General features: G+C 41.4%; 1 protein-coding gene across 1 annotated transcript; it reads right to left on the bottom strand.

The window, feature by feature from the left end:
- Nucleotides 1-12,055: 12,055 nt before the first annotated feature.
- Nucleotides 12,056-15,170, bottom strand: scrt1a (scratch family zinc finger 1a). The gene is made up of 2 exons (XM_053492804.1): nucleotides 14,597-15,170; nucleotides 12,056-13,604 (listed from the first exon to the last, which is right to left on the bottom strand). The coding sequence occupies exons 1-2, from the start codon at nucleotides 14,709-14,711 to the stop codon at nucleotides 12,877-12,879; spliced, it is 843 nt and encodes a 280-aa protein (XP_053348779.1). The 5' UTR covers nucleotides 14,712-15,170; the 3' UTR covers nucleotides 12,056-12,876.
- Nucleotides 15,171-15,961: the final 791 nt, after the last annotated feature.

Here is a 15,961-nt window from a genome sequence, read left to right as displayed (position 1 = left end):
TTTTGCAATAGGTTACTTCACAGTAAGCACATTTTGGTGTGTCGCGTGACTGAGTGTGCTATCGCGCCGCCTCCTTAAGTGAAAGCTGCTTCCTCACCTGAAGTGTCAGGGAATGAGAGTGAAGTAGATTTGCATGATGAGCAACAGTGCCTTGCGCGTGCCTCAGGTAAGCACCAAGTCGTTTCGTAAGACTGAGAGAAGCCCAGAGTCACGTGCCTTAAATAGAGCTGTAGTACGGCGAGTGCCGTGAATGATGTAATGAGCAGAAATCCAGAAAAGGTTTAAACACTTTGTCTGCTCCCATCAGTTTGCATCAGGGCACCTGAGCTGCCCCGTGACTGTCACAGAGCATTAGCTCTTCACCAGCTAAACAGCCCAGAGGAACCGATGTGTGTCCAGAATACAAAAATATCTGACTGTGACCCTGTGTGTGTCTGAGTGAGGGAGTTAGTGAGCGATGGAGTGAGAGGGAGTGAAGGAGGGTGTGTGTGAGGAATTCTGTAAGGGAGAGAGTAAGAAAGGCAGGGAAGAAGGGCGGGTCTAGGTGAGGGAGGGAAGGAGAGCATGAGTGAGGAAATAAATGAGAGTGTGTGGGAGTGTGTACGGAAGTTTGTGAGTGAGTGAGAAAGAGAGTATGTGAGGAAATGAGTGATGCAGTCTGTGAAGAAGTTTGTGAGGGAGTGTGTTAGAGAGGCAGGGAGGAAGTAATGGAATGAGTGTTAGAGTGACTGAGGGAAGAAGGGAGTCTGGGGAGGGAGGGAGGGCATGAGTGAGGTAATAAATGAGTGTGTGTGAGTAAGGGGCTAGAGTGTGTGAGGAGTGTGTGAGGGAGTGAGTAAGAGCAGGTGGGAGGGAATCAAACTTCATATGCTTGAATTAGGGTTGTTCACCCAAAACCTTTGGAATTCCCTGGTGGGAGAGTTTGAGCTAGTGTGTGAAAAAGAAAACACTCCTCTTTCATGTGACCAGTGGTTGCCGGGACTGAACGGGTTCGAGATAGAAATAAAGATTGCATGGCTGTGAACTACTTGCTAACTAGAAACACACTTCGTCACCCCATGTAAAACTTGCGAGCATCACACTGATGCTATACCACACACACACACACACACTGAGATACCCACACACAAGTTAAAAAGGGAAGCTGTAAAACCACATGTGGTCCTCATCTCTCTTTCTCTCCCTCTCCTCTCTCTCAGAGAAGGATCCTCAACTCTCTGTGTGAGTCACATCAAAGCCAGTTGTTGCACGTCTCTGCTCTTTTGAGCTCGCTGAATATTCATAATGTTCATCACATGTGCAGAGAGAGAGATGAGAGGAAGGAGAGGGAGGAGAGAGAGGAGAGGTAGCTCGGCACATCCAGCTTATTTTACCTTCATGATGAGTCACTGAGTGGCTCTGCGCTTCCACATTCAGCCTTTTCACTCACCCGCTTCATCATGCAGTGTGTGTTTGTATGTTAGTGTGTCTGTGTGTGTTATGAGCGAGAGGGGAGCAGGGAGTGTATGTGTATGAAACACATTATCTGTTTATTCAGCTGGAATAGTCTGCTCAGTAATATAACAGTCCTTGTGAAAGTCCACTTTCCTGTGCAACTATGATGGGAATGCAAAGCGAACCGCACACACATACACACACACACACACACACACACACACACACACACACACACACACACACATACACACACACACACACACACACACACACATACATACATACACACACACATGGACTCACACACACACACACACACACACACACACACACCTATACATACATACACACACACATGGACTCACACACACACACACACACACACACACACACACACACACACACACACACACACACATGGAACCATGACTGCTTACACACACACACACACATATATATATATATACAAATTAGACTATAAACGTCCTTAATTTCTTTATATAATCCCCTGCTACACTAATGCACTTATCCCAGTGTTTCACTAGTGCTTGGACACCACAAGGTAAAAAGTTTTCTCAGTATGCTAGAGCTAAGGTCAGACTGCTTTCCTTCATGTCTGATATGCCAGCCTTGACGCGAGGTCAGGACTGAAGGATGTGGTTCAGGAACTCCCAGATGAGTTCCTGAACCATGCACATGGTGTTGGTGAATGATGATGTTTACAGTTTCAGATGTTCCAGAGACAGATGCATCTCTTCCACAAGTTCTTGATGGGTTATCTGTTGATTTGAACGTTTTACTTGCTAAAAGTTAACAGGAACGACCTCAGTGGGCTCTGAGCCACCTCGGCTGGGATCATCATTCACAAACGTATGGCCTGCTTTAAACCATTTATGTACCATTCATATGTATTACTGCAGCTAAGAGTCTCACCACTGTACTGTGTTTAAAGTCTTCTGGAAAGTCCCGGTTCGACTTGAACACCCCTGGTACTAACTTGTTAATGGTGACCATCTCCCACCTCTTCCATCCTCCTTAAAACCATATTTGTGTTAATGTAGCGATCTATTTGTAAGATCGAATTAGCTAGAAATTTTGGGATTTAATTTTATACTTTAGCACAGTTAAACCCTCATATCTGATTGGTGCGCAGTGTCACTCTGTAATGAATGAGTAATAAAATAGTCATTATTGGTGTTTTGCCATGATATAAAAGCTAAAATAAAGACGTCATGCCATGCTTTTAGTGGAAAATAATCAAGTCCTGGTGATAAGACTAAATCAGCTTCGCATCGCGATGCATCACACTTGCTTATCATCGATTTTTTTTTTTTCCGTAAGCAGCGCACCGTGTCATGTTTTATTCTTCAGATATTACACATTTACACTCAGCACAGCAACAGGGTCATCACTGAGCTCTCACACGCACACACACACACACACATACACACGCAGCGTGGTTGTCAGCGAGATGCAAGGCTTTTGCTTGGGTCTGATTTAGCATGCGAGCCCCAGGCTAATTGAAAAGGCTTACTCAGAGCGGCGCATAGCCAATCAGAGGCCTGGCTCATGGTACTGTTTGCAGTTCAGCTCCCTGGGTGAGGAGTGGAGCCGAGAGCCATCGCCCCCTCGTCTGCGTGCAAACAAACAGCAGAAACACACTCGCGTTTGTGCACAGACTCAGGCCCCAGTCTGCCTGGCAAGCTGCTCTAACAGCACGTCAGCCAAAGTGGGTCAGCACCACCCCCTCCACACACACACACACACACACACACACACACACACACAGAAACATGTGTGCACACATTTACATGATACACAGTCTCCTCCATTCCAGCCCTAGTGTACAGTAAGCTTTTCTCGTGTGTGTGTGTGTATGTGTGTATGTGTTAAAAAAATGTACCTAGCTCCAGCACTTGTTCTTGGAGAGCTGAAAAAGTCAGTGCTGCTCAGTGGTTGATGAAATCACACTACAGGAATGTTTCGTGTGTTTCCTTTACGTTATTATTGCACACGGCAGGAGCTGTGGGAGGTGTTAGAGGTGTCGGAGGTGTTAACCTGTGTACGATGCAACGTTACACAGGTGTGTATATGTTTATGTGTGGGAACATTGCTACACACATTTATTACAAACATATTTTTATGAATATGCCATATTAGGGTTTATGGTTAATGTTTAATTAAATAATAATACTCTCTATCTATCTATCTATCTATCTATCTATCTATCTATATATATATATATATATATATATATATATATATATAGGTGATGCGGATTGGCATTTCCAAATTGCCTGTAGTGTTTGATTGGCAGTGTGAGTGTGTATGATCGTGCCATATGATAGGTTGGCCCCCCCGTGTCTTGTGCCTGGGATAGGCTCCAGGCCCTTCAACAACTCTATAAAGGATAAGCAGTATATCCAGTGAATTGATGCCTGTGACATTTTCAATGTTTTAGTAAGAAGGAAGGTTTTTTAGAGGATGTGTGTAATAGAAATCAAGGAGTACTGTGATGTAACTTGAATCAAAGTTCACAATTTGTTTCCTTTTATTGATCAAGGAGAATTCCTACATAACTGTCTTACATTGCACCAGTTGTAAAAACTCATTCCAGCATCAGCCTCTCTCTTTGTGTTACAACAAAAGCCACAGCTTGTCATATCGGAGAGGCTCTGGACTCTGGTCTTTTTTCCAGAAAATCTTATCATCACTTCATCCACAACTGTACAATTATATAATTCATATCAAACATTGTACTGTAGGTGTCACGGTGGTGTAGTGGTTAGCACTGTCGCCTTGCACCTCCAGGGTCCAGGCTAGATTTCCGTCTCTGTGTGCATGGAGTTTGCATGTTCTCCCCGTGCTTGGTGGGTTTCCTTTGGGTATTTCGGTTTCCTCCCACAGTCCAAAGATAAGCAGGTTAGGCTAATTGGCGTTCCTAAATTGCCCATAGTGTGTGAGTGAGTAAATTGGGAAGTGCCCTGTGATGAATTAGCACCCTGTCCAGTGTGTACCCCGCCTCGTACCCAAGTCTCCTGAGATAGGCTCCAGCCCTGCTGCAAACCTAAATACAGGACAGAGCGGTATAGACGATGAGTAAGTGAATGAGTGAGTGAGTGATATAAAACATTCTGTATTTGTTGTTACTATATAAACAATAATGTGTTCAATAATTGATGCATAAATATAAACACTTTCTGACCAATTAAAATTGAGAATTCAGATCAAGAACTTACCTCGACTTGCAGTATGTTTGTGCAAGGTAGACGATTAAGAGATTGACAGGGAGAAGAAAAAGAAGTTGTGTGTGTGCGTCAGGGAGGATGACTGTCACCGAGCTTCTGTTGCACCAGTAATGTCACCTTTACACACATCTTTCCTTCACAAGCTAAACCAACACCCTTCCCATATAGACTCCTGCTCACGCTCCCTGACTTCCGGCCTTTGTGTGCTTTAAAGCAAACATTTTCACACTACATAAATGATTTCTGATACAAAAAACCAAAACACACCATATGACTTCCAGACGCTGATGCTGTAACACACTCCGGAGCTGATGTGTGGAGAAGATGAGCACCCGCTGTCAGTTTGTCATTTCTCCCAAGGTGAGTGTGACAGCAGCACCCTCTCATACGCAGGTCTCACGGCAGGAAGTGATGGAACGCCAAGGAGCAGAAGGAACGCGTCAGGTGCATATGCATCACACCTTGTGACGTCAGACTGACGTGCACACGCAGCGTGCATGCTCCTGTCTTGCTGGCCAAATAGTGGATTCTGCTTATGTTAGACATTTATTTATTTTATTTTTTTGTGCATGACACACACTATGCACACCGATGACGAAGATGAGGACGATACTTCCGGACTTGCTCAGAGAGCGCTGAGAGGGAAATAAAAGACACAAAGCAACCTGTATTTTGATTGACATGTTATAAAACTCCTATTTAGAGTTATAGTGAAACTGATATAAACATTCTCTCTCTGCACACACACAGTCTGGAAAGATGATTTATAAGAACTATTAGATTAATTTTGACCATATCAACAGCGCAATGAATCATTTTGTTAATCACAGCTTTTTGCAGGAGAGAGAAACGGCATGTACCACCGCATGTGCAGGAGTTTGGTGATTAGTAATAAGTTTACAAACGGTGCAGGAACAGAGCCAGAACTAATAATCTCATCATCACGGCCAGTTTAATCAAAGTGCCAGTCACACACACACACACACAATGAATATCAAAACAACCACCTTTAGTGTGTGTGTGTGTGTGTGTGTGTGTGACTTGAATAAGAACAGGCATAACAGAATTCATGTGACCTTTTGTATCTGCGTATGCATGGAGCGCTCACTGACATCATCAATCCGCACCAGCAGTGTACAGATTTCATAGCAGTGCTAGCAATAGCTGCTAAAACAGCTAAAACAAAGTGTTTGGCTTTTTTCCTTCTTCTGGTCCTCAACAAATACAGCTGACTAACTGCTTGCCCTCCTCCAGAGCTAAAACCCCAAGCATATTTTTTGCATAAGCTGTGCATCCAGTGTTTTAAAATGAATGAGCGGATGCACAAATATGACATGTTTCAACCCAGATGTCACAAGCAAAGACGTATCAATACATATCAATATGCATGTCGTTTCAAAAGACAGATGCGTCCACATTAGAGTCAGACTAAAGTCATCTGTAATTACAAATGTGACCTGTCATGACATGCAAATCTGATCCGACCAAAATATCTGAATTGAGCAAAATGGTAATGTGAACGCAGGATGGAATGTGGTTCTCTTTGAAGTTTAAACAACACTGTAAAGGGTTTTCCAAAAGTCACAAAATGAAGATCGAGTAAACTTACTAGAAACGTTTTCAATATATATATTTATATATATATATATATATATATTTATATATACTCAGTAAAAAAAGAAACATCCTCTTACTTTTAACTGTTTTTACTTTCAGTAAACTTAATGTGTAAATATTTGTATGAACACTAAAAGAGTCAACACCATAAGACATAAAGTAAAAATGTTTCCCAATGTGTCCCTGAATGAAGGGAGGCTCAAAATCAAAAGTACCAGTCAGTATCTGGTGTGGCCACCAGCTGCTTGAAGTACTGCAGTGCATCTCCTCCTCATGGACTGCCTATTGCGGACAGTCTGAGCACTGATGGAGGGATTGTGTGTTCCTGGTGTGACTCGGGCAGTTGTTATGGCCATCCTGTACCTGTCACGCAGGTGTGATATTCGGATGCCTCTCTGCAGCATGCCTAATGCACGTTCACGCAGATGAGCAGGGACCCTGGGCATCTTTCTTTGGGTGTTTTTCACAGTCGGTAGACAAGTCTCTTTAGTGTCCTGCGTTTTTAGAACTGTGACCTTAAATGCCTACTTTCTGTAAGCTAATAAGGTCTTAACAACCATTCCACAGGTGCATGTTAATTAATTGATTATGGTTAATTGAAGATGCATTAATTGAAAACATTGTTTAAACCCTTTACAATAAAGATCTGTAAAGTTATTTGGATTTTTACATTATTGTTGAAATACACAGTCCTGAAAAAGGGACAGTTCTTTTTTCGCTGAGTATATAACAAAATAACTATTTAACAAAAGTGAGTACATCCCTCACATTTCAGCAACCACTTTATTATATATTCTCAAGGGAGAAAACTATAGATATAAAAATGTGCAGCTTGTATAGCAGTACAAATTTACTGTCCTCTAACAATGACTCAACATGCAAACTTTATTGTCTTAATAACTGACAACAAAAATAAGTACACCCTAAGTGAACAACAAAGTATCTAAAGTGTCAATATTTTGTGTGAGCACCCTTGTTATCTAGCACGGTCTAAATCCTCCTGGGAATGGAATTCACCAGAGCTGCACATGAGATGTTGTTACTGGGATCCTCTTTCACACTTCCATAATAATATCACGAGGCTGCTGGATGTTAGACACGTGGCACTTCGCCCACCTTCTGCTTGAGGACGCCCCACAGGTGCTCCATAGGGTTCAGGTCTGGAGACATACTTGGCCACTGACAAACACATGAACATGATGAATACGACTTTGCATAGCTAAAGATGTATATCTGTTATCACTTTGGGTGGACTCACTTTTTTTGCCAGCTATTTTGACAATAGTGGCTGTATGTTGAGTTATTTTCAGAGGACCGTAAATCCATACTGTTGTACAAGCTGCACTTTGACTCCCCTAAAATATATCTAAAATACTCTCTAAAATATTTCCATCTGTAAAACACCATTTAAAAAAAGTTTAGAAAATGTTTTTGTTGATTGCCAATTTGGGGGAGCGCTTAAAGATTCTTTAGAACCAGAAACAATAGGTTTTAAACTAGAACTCTACTATTAATCTAAGATCTATCAGCTATACAAACAACCTCTAGAGGACACCTTGACATTTTCCTTTATCTAAGACACTCGGTACAATTTTCGTCATACAGTAGCTTCTTTGAGTAATTAATAGTTTTGATAAATATGCATAGAACACACTGTAAAACCTTGTTATTCAACACAGAATGTGCTGGTATGTTTTGGTTCTCCAAAGTACAGAACACCTATCATTTACCAATGGAAAAAGGTTCAGATTTAAAACACTTTCACAGTAAGTTTCTTTGGTTGGTTCTTAAAGGTTTTAGAAAGCTTAATAAAGGATTTTCAGACTGGAACACTTTTATGAAGGCTTTTTTTTTCTGGGGGGGGTCCATGCTTAATGGATCTACCTTTAAGCTTCGGTAAAATGGTACATTTTTCCTAGAAGTTAAAAATCTAGAATCCTTTCATTGCTTCTTTGGTGAAACGTGTACTCTGTTTTTCAAAGTTTCTTTGGAAGATTAATGGCTAAAGCCTCCTACAAGAACTCTTAACTATACGAAGGACAGAATCAAGCATTTAGGAAGCATGCTTCCGCTGAAGGTATGTAATAAATAATACTTGAGGATTCTAAATGTAAGTTTATTACTAAGAATTAGTCTTTAGGTAGTATTATTGTTAAGGTCCTTAAAGTGTTTCTTCATTTGTAGGGTGTTATTGCACAGATTTTTTTTTTAAAAAGCTGCACCCCTAATGTTGCCCCCCAACAAAGGACTTTAAAGCATTTACTGATGTTCTAGGGTTTTGTTATTTCACTGTTTTTCTGAGCGCAGCTTCACTTGGCCACGGCAGGGGTTTTTCAGCATTAACCTTGAGCCAAGCAGCTCTCTGTAGAACCCCTTATCAGCGGTTCTGAGCTTCAAAGCATCTCCTGCTGAATGTGAGCGAACAACAGGTTCATTACCGGACAGTTAATGTGGATGTTTCGGTCTTACACAACAGAAGAATCTGCCTCCCTACCATGCACCAAATTAGAGTGGGACAATTTCTTCTTTACAGAGAGAAAGAGAGAGAGAGAGAGAGAGAGAGAGAGAGTATAACACATGGAGATTCACATGTTCTTCAACCCAAACCATAGAAAATTGCCATCTTATATTATTATTCACCAGAATTCCCACTCAAGGTCATTTGAGATGAGGCCGCACTAAGCCGCACTAAGCGGTCGTCCCTCAACAGCGGGCTTAACTGCAATGAAGATGTAACTAGAACCATTTGTTGAATTCTCTGAAGAAGTCTGCCCATGATTAGAGGGCATAAATGCTGCTGAGGAGAAGCATTTGTGTTCGCTCTGTGTGAGTTAAGGTCATTAAGACCAAGAGGGCACAGTGAGGGTTTTTCAGATGCAAACATCTACTTTAAAACATCAGTGCTGTGACAAGCCAGTGCAGTTAGTTTCTTCACTCAGAACTGCTGAGGTGGAATAATACTAACAGTAAAAAAATACAAAAAAATAAGATCTAGAACCTTAGATCAAACCATTTTTTTTCCATTTTAACACAACAGTTCAAAAACATAAAACAAATGTTTTTACTTTCAGAAAGTGACCCCAAGCAGATCTTCTTTTAGAAAACTTAACCCTTCTTACTTCATAACATTTTAATAATGCATTAAAATTCAATGTCAAAAAACAAAGTAGACAGTACAGTACTTTGTACTGTGGCTTTTAACTAAAAACTAAACTATCAACAATACAAAGAACGAGTGAAGAACCTAGTTTTGTTGAGGAGTGTACAGGTTTGTTTTTGTTTCTTAATGTACAATCAATGTAAATGTAAATTTAATAGTACAGTATTTACAAAGGTCAAATCCATAGCCCTTAAGGCTTCTTTGGTTAGCCCTTTGGGGAAAGCCTTAAGGGTTCTACAGAGTATCATACATTAAGGGGTCCCAACCTAAACCATTTGAATGAGCAAAGAATGGTGGTTATTATGGGTTTTTTAGAAAAGTTATAAATGCAAGCTCAAATGAAAATCAGCATAAATTAATAAATAGGTTGATTTTGTGGAGAAAGTGGTAGACAGTTAGCATCATCACACTTCTTTTATAATCTCTGTATAAATCCAATAAAGATAAACCTCCATCATGCTCATGAGTGCTCTTGTTCTGTAAGACAATTCATCATAAATGAATATAGATAGCAATAGAAAGGTACCTGGTGTTGCCTACACATCATTTTGCTGAATAAATAAATAAATAAATAAATAAATAAATAACACCAAATCATAAAATGGCCATAAAATGCCTTGAGGTTTGAGATCTGATCATGTACTGTATATTGACGTTTTTCCTTATGAACCAGAAACAGGACCTATCTCTTGACTGAACAGCAATTTAAAATCCCGGATACACCACATGAGCTAATTATCATTGCTAAGAGTTTAAATTATGCTTGTTTTCAACTGTAAAAGAATTTTCACACTTAGTTTGCCTATTGCAACATTATCTTGTTCACCATGATGAAGCAAAAAATTTCCAACCATAGTGCCTCAATTTAGTGCCAGGCCATGGCTCGTTTGTTCCCACCCCGCAGCATTCCTTTACTTTTTCCCCATGGCAGTAAGGAAGGTAAAAATCTAATGTTTAACAAGATGGAGTTTGACAGCTGCTGTTCAACAAAACTTTCGAGAAACAATCTTACTCGATAACTTTCTCCCTGTTTTTCACTGAAATGCACCCAGTACAGGTCGTGATGTTTTAACAGTGATGTCACCACCTTTATTCAATCATATGCTGGATGATCTAAGAAGAAAAAAAAGTATGACCAAAAGAAGATGTCTGAATCATGTTTAATTCTAACCACCAGTGACTATACAGCAATAACTGCAGTTTGTTTTCAGGGGCACCACATACGCATTTCAGGTAGTATTTAATAGAATACAATTTGAACAAGCACAAGATGAATCATTAAACTATTTCAACCATTAGAGTAAAATTAAAAGATGCATATTTTAAAGACATGTTTTAGTCCTGCTTTTAATATAAGCTAGCTTATGTCTGTCTAAAGCACCTAGCTATGTATAATCTAAAGCCAAACTCTTAAACTTCAATTTCTATCCAAATATAACCTGCCCAAAGACTAACATCCAAATGACGCAAGATTGGTGCTATTTTGGTATAAAAATATCAATTTGGCTATCATGACTAGTAATGGCCGTTTTTAGGTCCACAGATAGAATGAATGGCATAATGAATGAGTATGCAATACACATTTGAGTATCTGAGCAAGCATTTCCTATTCCCATTACACTTTATTGGTGCCAACTGCAATAGTAAACTATGCTACGATCTGTGTTTGATTGCAAGGTTAAAATAATTACTTGGCAAAAGGTTTCAGGCCACAGGCAGATTTTCTGTCCACACAAACACAACCACCAAGTGAGTTACTTGTTCATTCTTTATTTAGGAAGAGAAACAAAATGCCCGGTGTCATTGTGCTTTTACATTGTTCAAACAGTGGGCATAAATAAATAAATAAATAAATAAATAAATAAATAAAAGAAACCCCAAGACGGGGTGGGAAGAAACTTCAGAAATAAGGTCATTTGATGCTATAATACAGTTTTGTAGAAATGTTTAATCCCAAAGAATTATTTACAACCAATAAACAGCTCCCTTTTTATTTACTTGTAATACAAAAGCAGAGGTTCAGCTAATACAAGGCCAGTCTACCTGAATCTCTAAAGTTTGTGCTACTGTTTATCTTAGTTAGTCTTCGAACTAAAAAATAAAGAGTTGGAAGGGTTCTCAAAGAAGTGCTTTTATAGCGGTCTCTCTGTCACATGACAGAGCAGTGGAAGGTTACCCTTTGTGTGTCCAAAACCACACCCTTTTCATTATATTTGTACTCAAGATGTTTGGTTGTTTCAAATTGAGTGTAGCACATCTGGAACACTCCTGAAATCCCAAATGATTAGTGTCCCAAACCTAGAAGATGCAGAACATCCGTTACATAATGCACTTTGCAGTTCATTCTGTAGGGAATAGGGAATAGGGTATAGGAAGTAGGCTGTAGGGACTAGAGTGTCATCTCAGACACAGGGTAAGAAGCGCCGCTCGACCCTCGTGCACCTGGGGAAAAAAGGGTCGAGGCGGCACCACGTGACTACAACTCTACAACTACTCTAAGTAAGAGGCAGGCAGTGCATAACCGCTTAAAAAAGACCCCGTAATACCCCCCATCCCACCCCATTTACCCCACCCCACCATAACCAACCCCTAGCCCATGGTCTACATGATCCACTAATACTACACTGGCATTTCCCTGATATTGAGCTTCTTCTTCTGCACGACTACTAACGGTATTGGATTAAAATCGTGATTAAAAATGTTATAGCTATTATTCGTTTATTCATTTTTTTGTTTGTTTGTTTTAAAAAATACCATGCATTATTGCTCTATTAAGTTTTAATGACTCCCGAGAAATATTGCAGACTGATTCTAACTAGATTTTTCGCAGAACAAAAACAAACAAAAACAATCAAAATCCAAAGCTTGATAAAAGTGGCATAGATTTCATCTTTTTTTGCATGCAACAAATGTATAAAGTGGCAAACAAACAAACAAAAGAGACTTAAAAAAAAGTGGTAAATGCTTTGGCATATTTATGGCGAAGAAAAAGCTTGGCAAAATAAAACAACAAATTAAAGTGCAAATGAACGTTTTACAGGAATTGTATAAAATAATAAATAAGTAGGTAAATAAATAAGTTATAAAATAGTTTTACCTCGACGCTGAACACTTTTGTGGCCACTGGCAGCAGTATAATGTGATCCAATACTTAGAAAAGGTTTGACCTTTTAAATGAGAGACATTTTTAATGTCCACTGAGTTTTTTTTTTTCTTCTTTGCTTTCTTACTTTTTTAAAATATTTTTGGCAAAATACGTTGCTATTTTCGGCTTGGGTTAGGCGAACGGCTCGGGGGGAAGATGTTACGCTTGGAAAAGAAAAGTTACATGCGAATAATCCAAGTTTTCCTCAGTTCTGATGTTGCAGGAGAGAAAAGCAAAGTTGTGGGCACACTTTGACTCCTGTGGCGCTTTCATGAATCCGGTCTTAGCGGCGAGAAGGCTCCCTTGAAGCAGGCCGACTCGTAGTGCTTGTTCAGGTACGACTTGAGCGCGAAGGTCTTGTTGCAGCGCTTGCACTTGTAGTGTTTGAAGGCTGAGTGCGTCTGCATGTGCGCGCGCAGGTTGGAGCGGTCGGCGAAGGCCTTCCCGCAATGCGCGCACCCGAACGGCTTCTCGCCCGTGTGCGAGCGCATGTGGCCCTGGAGTAGCCAGGGGCGGCTAAACGCTTTGCCGCACACGTCGCATTTGTGCTTGAGGTCGTGCGTGAGCAGGTGCATGGCCATGGCCGGCATGGACACGTACACCTTGCCGCACGTCGGGCACTTCTTGGCCATCTTGCTGTCCATGCTGCGGTGCGTCTGTTTGTGGCGGCTCAGGTTGGACGACGTGGCGTAGCTCTTTCCGCACTCGTTGCACGTGTGGCGTTGCGCGCTCCTCGCGTTGCCCATGGCTCTTCTGCGCGAGCGGCCGTCCGTGATGAAGAAGGCATCCACCGTGTAGCCCTCGCTGACCGCATTGTCTCCGTTAATGTAGCCGGAGGAGATCTCAGAGCGTGGGCTGTCGGGCTGGTCTGAGTCCGGCGCGCCGTAATCGCTGTGCAGGCTCTCGTAGATGGGTACCGGCGAGGGCACTTTGATCCCATTTTCATTCTCTGCTTCGTACACAGACGGAGTTATGTAGTCGCTGATATAACCTGTCGCTGGAAGAGAAAGAAAAAAGCAACAGTTTAAGCAGAGTTGACTTGACTCGAAAGGAATCAATAAGTCGAGGTGTTACATTCTGGCACGCAACAGTCTATTTCTGCTCGTTTCTCATTTCCTTCGCGATTTCCCCCCCCTCTACAATAGAAACTGATGGTTGCATTCAGTATCAGACTTGTCGTGAACGCATTCAATCATTCTTTGCAACACTCTCCCCAAGAAATCAATACATCTCTTTTTCAATTAGCTGGGTAACTCGTTTAAGGACAAAGGCGACTGGTCTCACTTCACTCATAATTGTATTTGCACTTGTGTCAAAGACAAGAGCAGGAAATAGGTCGATCTGCACGTGCACGAGACACCTTCCATGAGACACGCACATGCACGTGTCCATGAATTGCAATGTGGAAATGCATTTGGTGACAAAATGATCTGGAGAGTGTTGTTGGTATTATATAGAGCGGAAATAATGGCTGCAAACTCAAGGATCAAGCGTTTCTTTAGTACATACCAAGTGTGTGCGTGTGTGTGTGTGTGTGTGCGTTGCCAGAGTGCAAGTGTGAATAATTCCATGACACGGTTCTCTGACTGTATAAAAGCCCAATATAAAAGATAATTACTATGGATGCATGTCAATTTATACGCGTGTTCGGTGTTTCGTATATGTTTGTAATCAGCCTCATGATTATAGAGTCTTGCTGCGAGTGAGCAAAGCGCAACACATGAAACTGCCGATGCCAAAATTTGCAGACTCGACAAAAAAATCGTGACGGTTTTGGAAGGGATAAAATAATGTAATGGTGAATTAGCACGCACTGGCAATGATTACGGGTTACATTAAACAATCCAAATCATCATGCAATAAATAAAATGCAATTAAATAGAATGTACTGTAAAAAAAAAAACATCTCTTCATCCCTGATCGTCCTACAGGTCCCCTATTCATCCCCCAGACTATACAGTAGCGCACGGTTCTTTCCGTCATTTTTACCTTTCTCGTGAAATCGGAGGCTGAGGTCCGCTCTGGATCTGCCATAAGAGCTCTCGAGGTCAGCAGACGAGAAATCATCGAGCTTAACCTTTTTGACCAGGAAAGACCTTGGCATGTTTCACGTTGCAGCAAAAAACACACCACTCGTCCGTCCGCCCGCTCGGTCAGGTCTCTTGCTCTTCTTCATGCACCGCCGAGGACAAAAAAAAACCCGTTTTATGTTTTTTTGTCGTATAATTTGCTTTGTTTTGCTTTCTTCCTTTTTTGCACCAGCGCTCCTTTGCTCAGACGCAGGCACGCGGCGACGGCAGACACCTCAACCCGTTAGTAAGCTTCTTGTGCCGTCGCGTCGCTCTCGGCGGAAATGCAACTTCAGCACCGGATAGCTCCTTTCTCCTGGTGCGCGCACACGCACACAGCACCGGACAGCTCTCTTTTTTTCCTCTCTCTCTCTCCTTTTTCGTTCTGTTCGCGATCCTCTCCTCGTCTTAAACCCTGAAATCTGAAGCCTGCTGCGCGTTACTTCCACTTGTTTTATTTTCCCCCAAAGAGTTTATTATGCACATGCAAAAAAAAAAAAAAAAAAAAACACCGAAACTGGTAAGCAGGTCTGCACGCGTCCGCGAGCCGCTCGGTCTGAAGGCGTCGCGCTTTCTGAAGTCTGATGATCAGATGTTGGGATTTATATAGCTGTGATCAGGTGGGAATGAAGATGGAAGTGCTTAATTTAATCCATAAAAAAAATCTCCTGGGACTAACATTGAACTAGATGATTTAATGACGCTATGACACGTCAACGCTTTCGCCATTTTACCCCCTGAAGGAAAGTTCTTGGATAACAGAGCGAGACAGGAATATGGTAAAACTATTCTTTATGCATCCTTTTTTTAATCTCAATCATAATTATATGTCATAAAAGATTTTACACCATGCAATTTATTAACATGCTCTATGAACCATTTTATACACATTTGACCACGGTGCATGACATTTACGCATTTCATTAGCCTGGTTTTTATATCAGTGTAACTATATTCTCAGGAACTATTATGGGATGCATAGTGGAAGCGTTCACTTTTTCACTGTTTCAGCGTGCGTCAATAAATCCTCCCTCCCGGGCTGCACTTTTCTGCAAATGCCACACTCGCAAACCAAGAGATCAGCCGCCGGCTGTGGCCCCAGGCTCCCAGGTCATTGTTTTACATCACAGCCCATAAACCAATGGCTTCTTCTCATGCAAATAGCAAGAACTGAGTACCAGAAGGTCCGCTTCCTTAGTGATTTCTGCAGAAGCCATATGCACGCAATTATAATCTTGAGAGAGAGAGAGAGAGAGAGAGAGAGAGAGAGAGACCTTTTCTGCAT

The sequence above is a fragment of the Clarias gariepinus genome, chromosome 3, assembly GCF_024256425.1.
Source record: "Clarias gariepinus isolate MV-2021 ecotype Netherlands chromosome 3, CGAR_prim_01v2, whole genome shotgun sequence".
NCBI lineage: Eukaryota > Metazoa > Chordata > Actinopteri > Siluriformes > Clariidae > Clarias > Clarias gariepinus.
This window is presented reverse-complemented; position numbering and strand designations above follow the sequence as displayed.

Coding starts and splice junctions, on each gene's coding strand:
- scrt1a (XM_053492804.1), bottom strand. CDS start 14,711: ATGCCAAGGTCTTTCCTGGTCAAAAAGGTTAAGCTCGATGATTTCTCG. Junction 13,605..14,596: donor CCTCCGATTTCACGAGAAAG/GTAAAAATGACG, acceptor TTTCTCTTCCAG/CGACAGGTTATATCAGCGAC.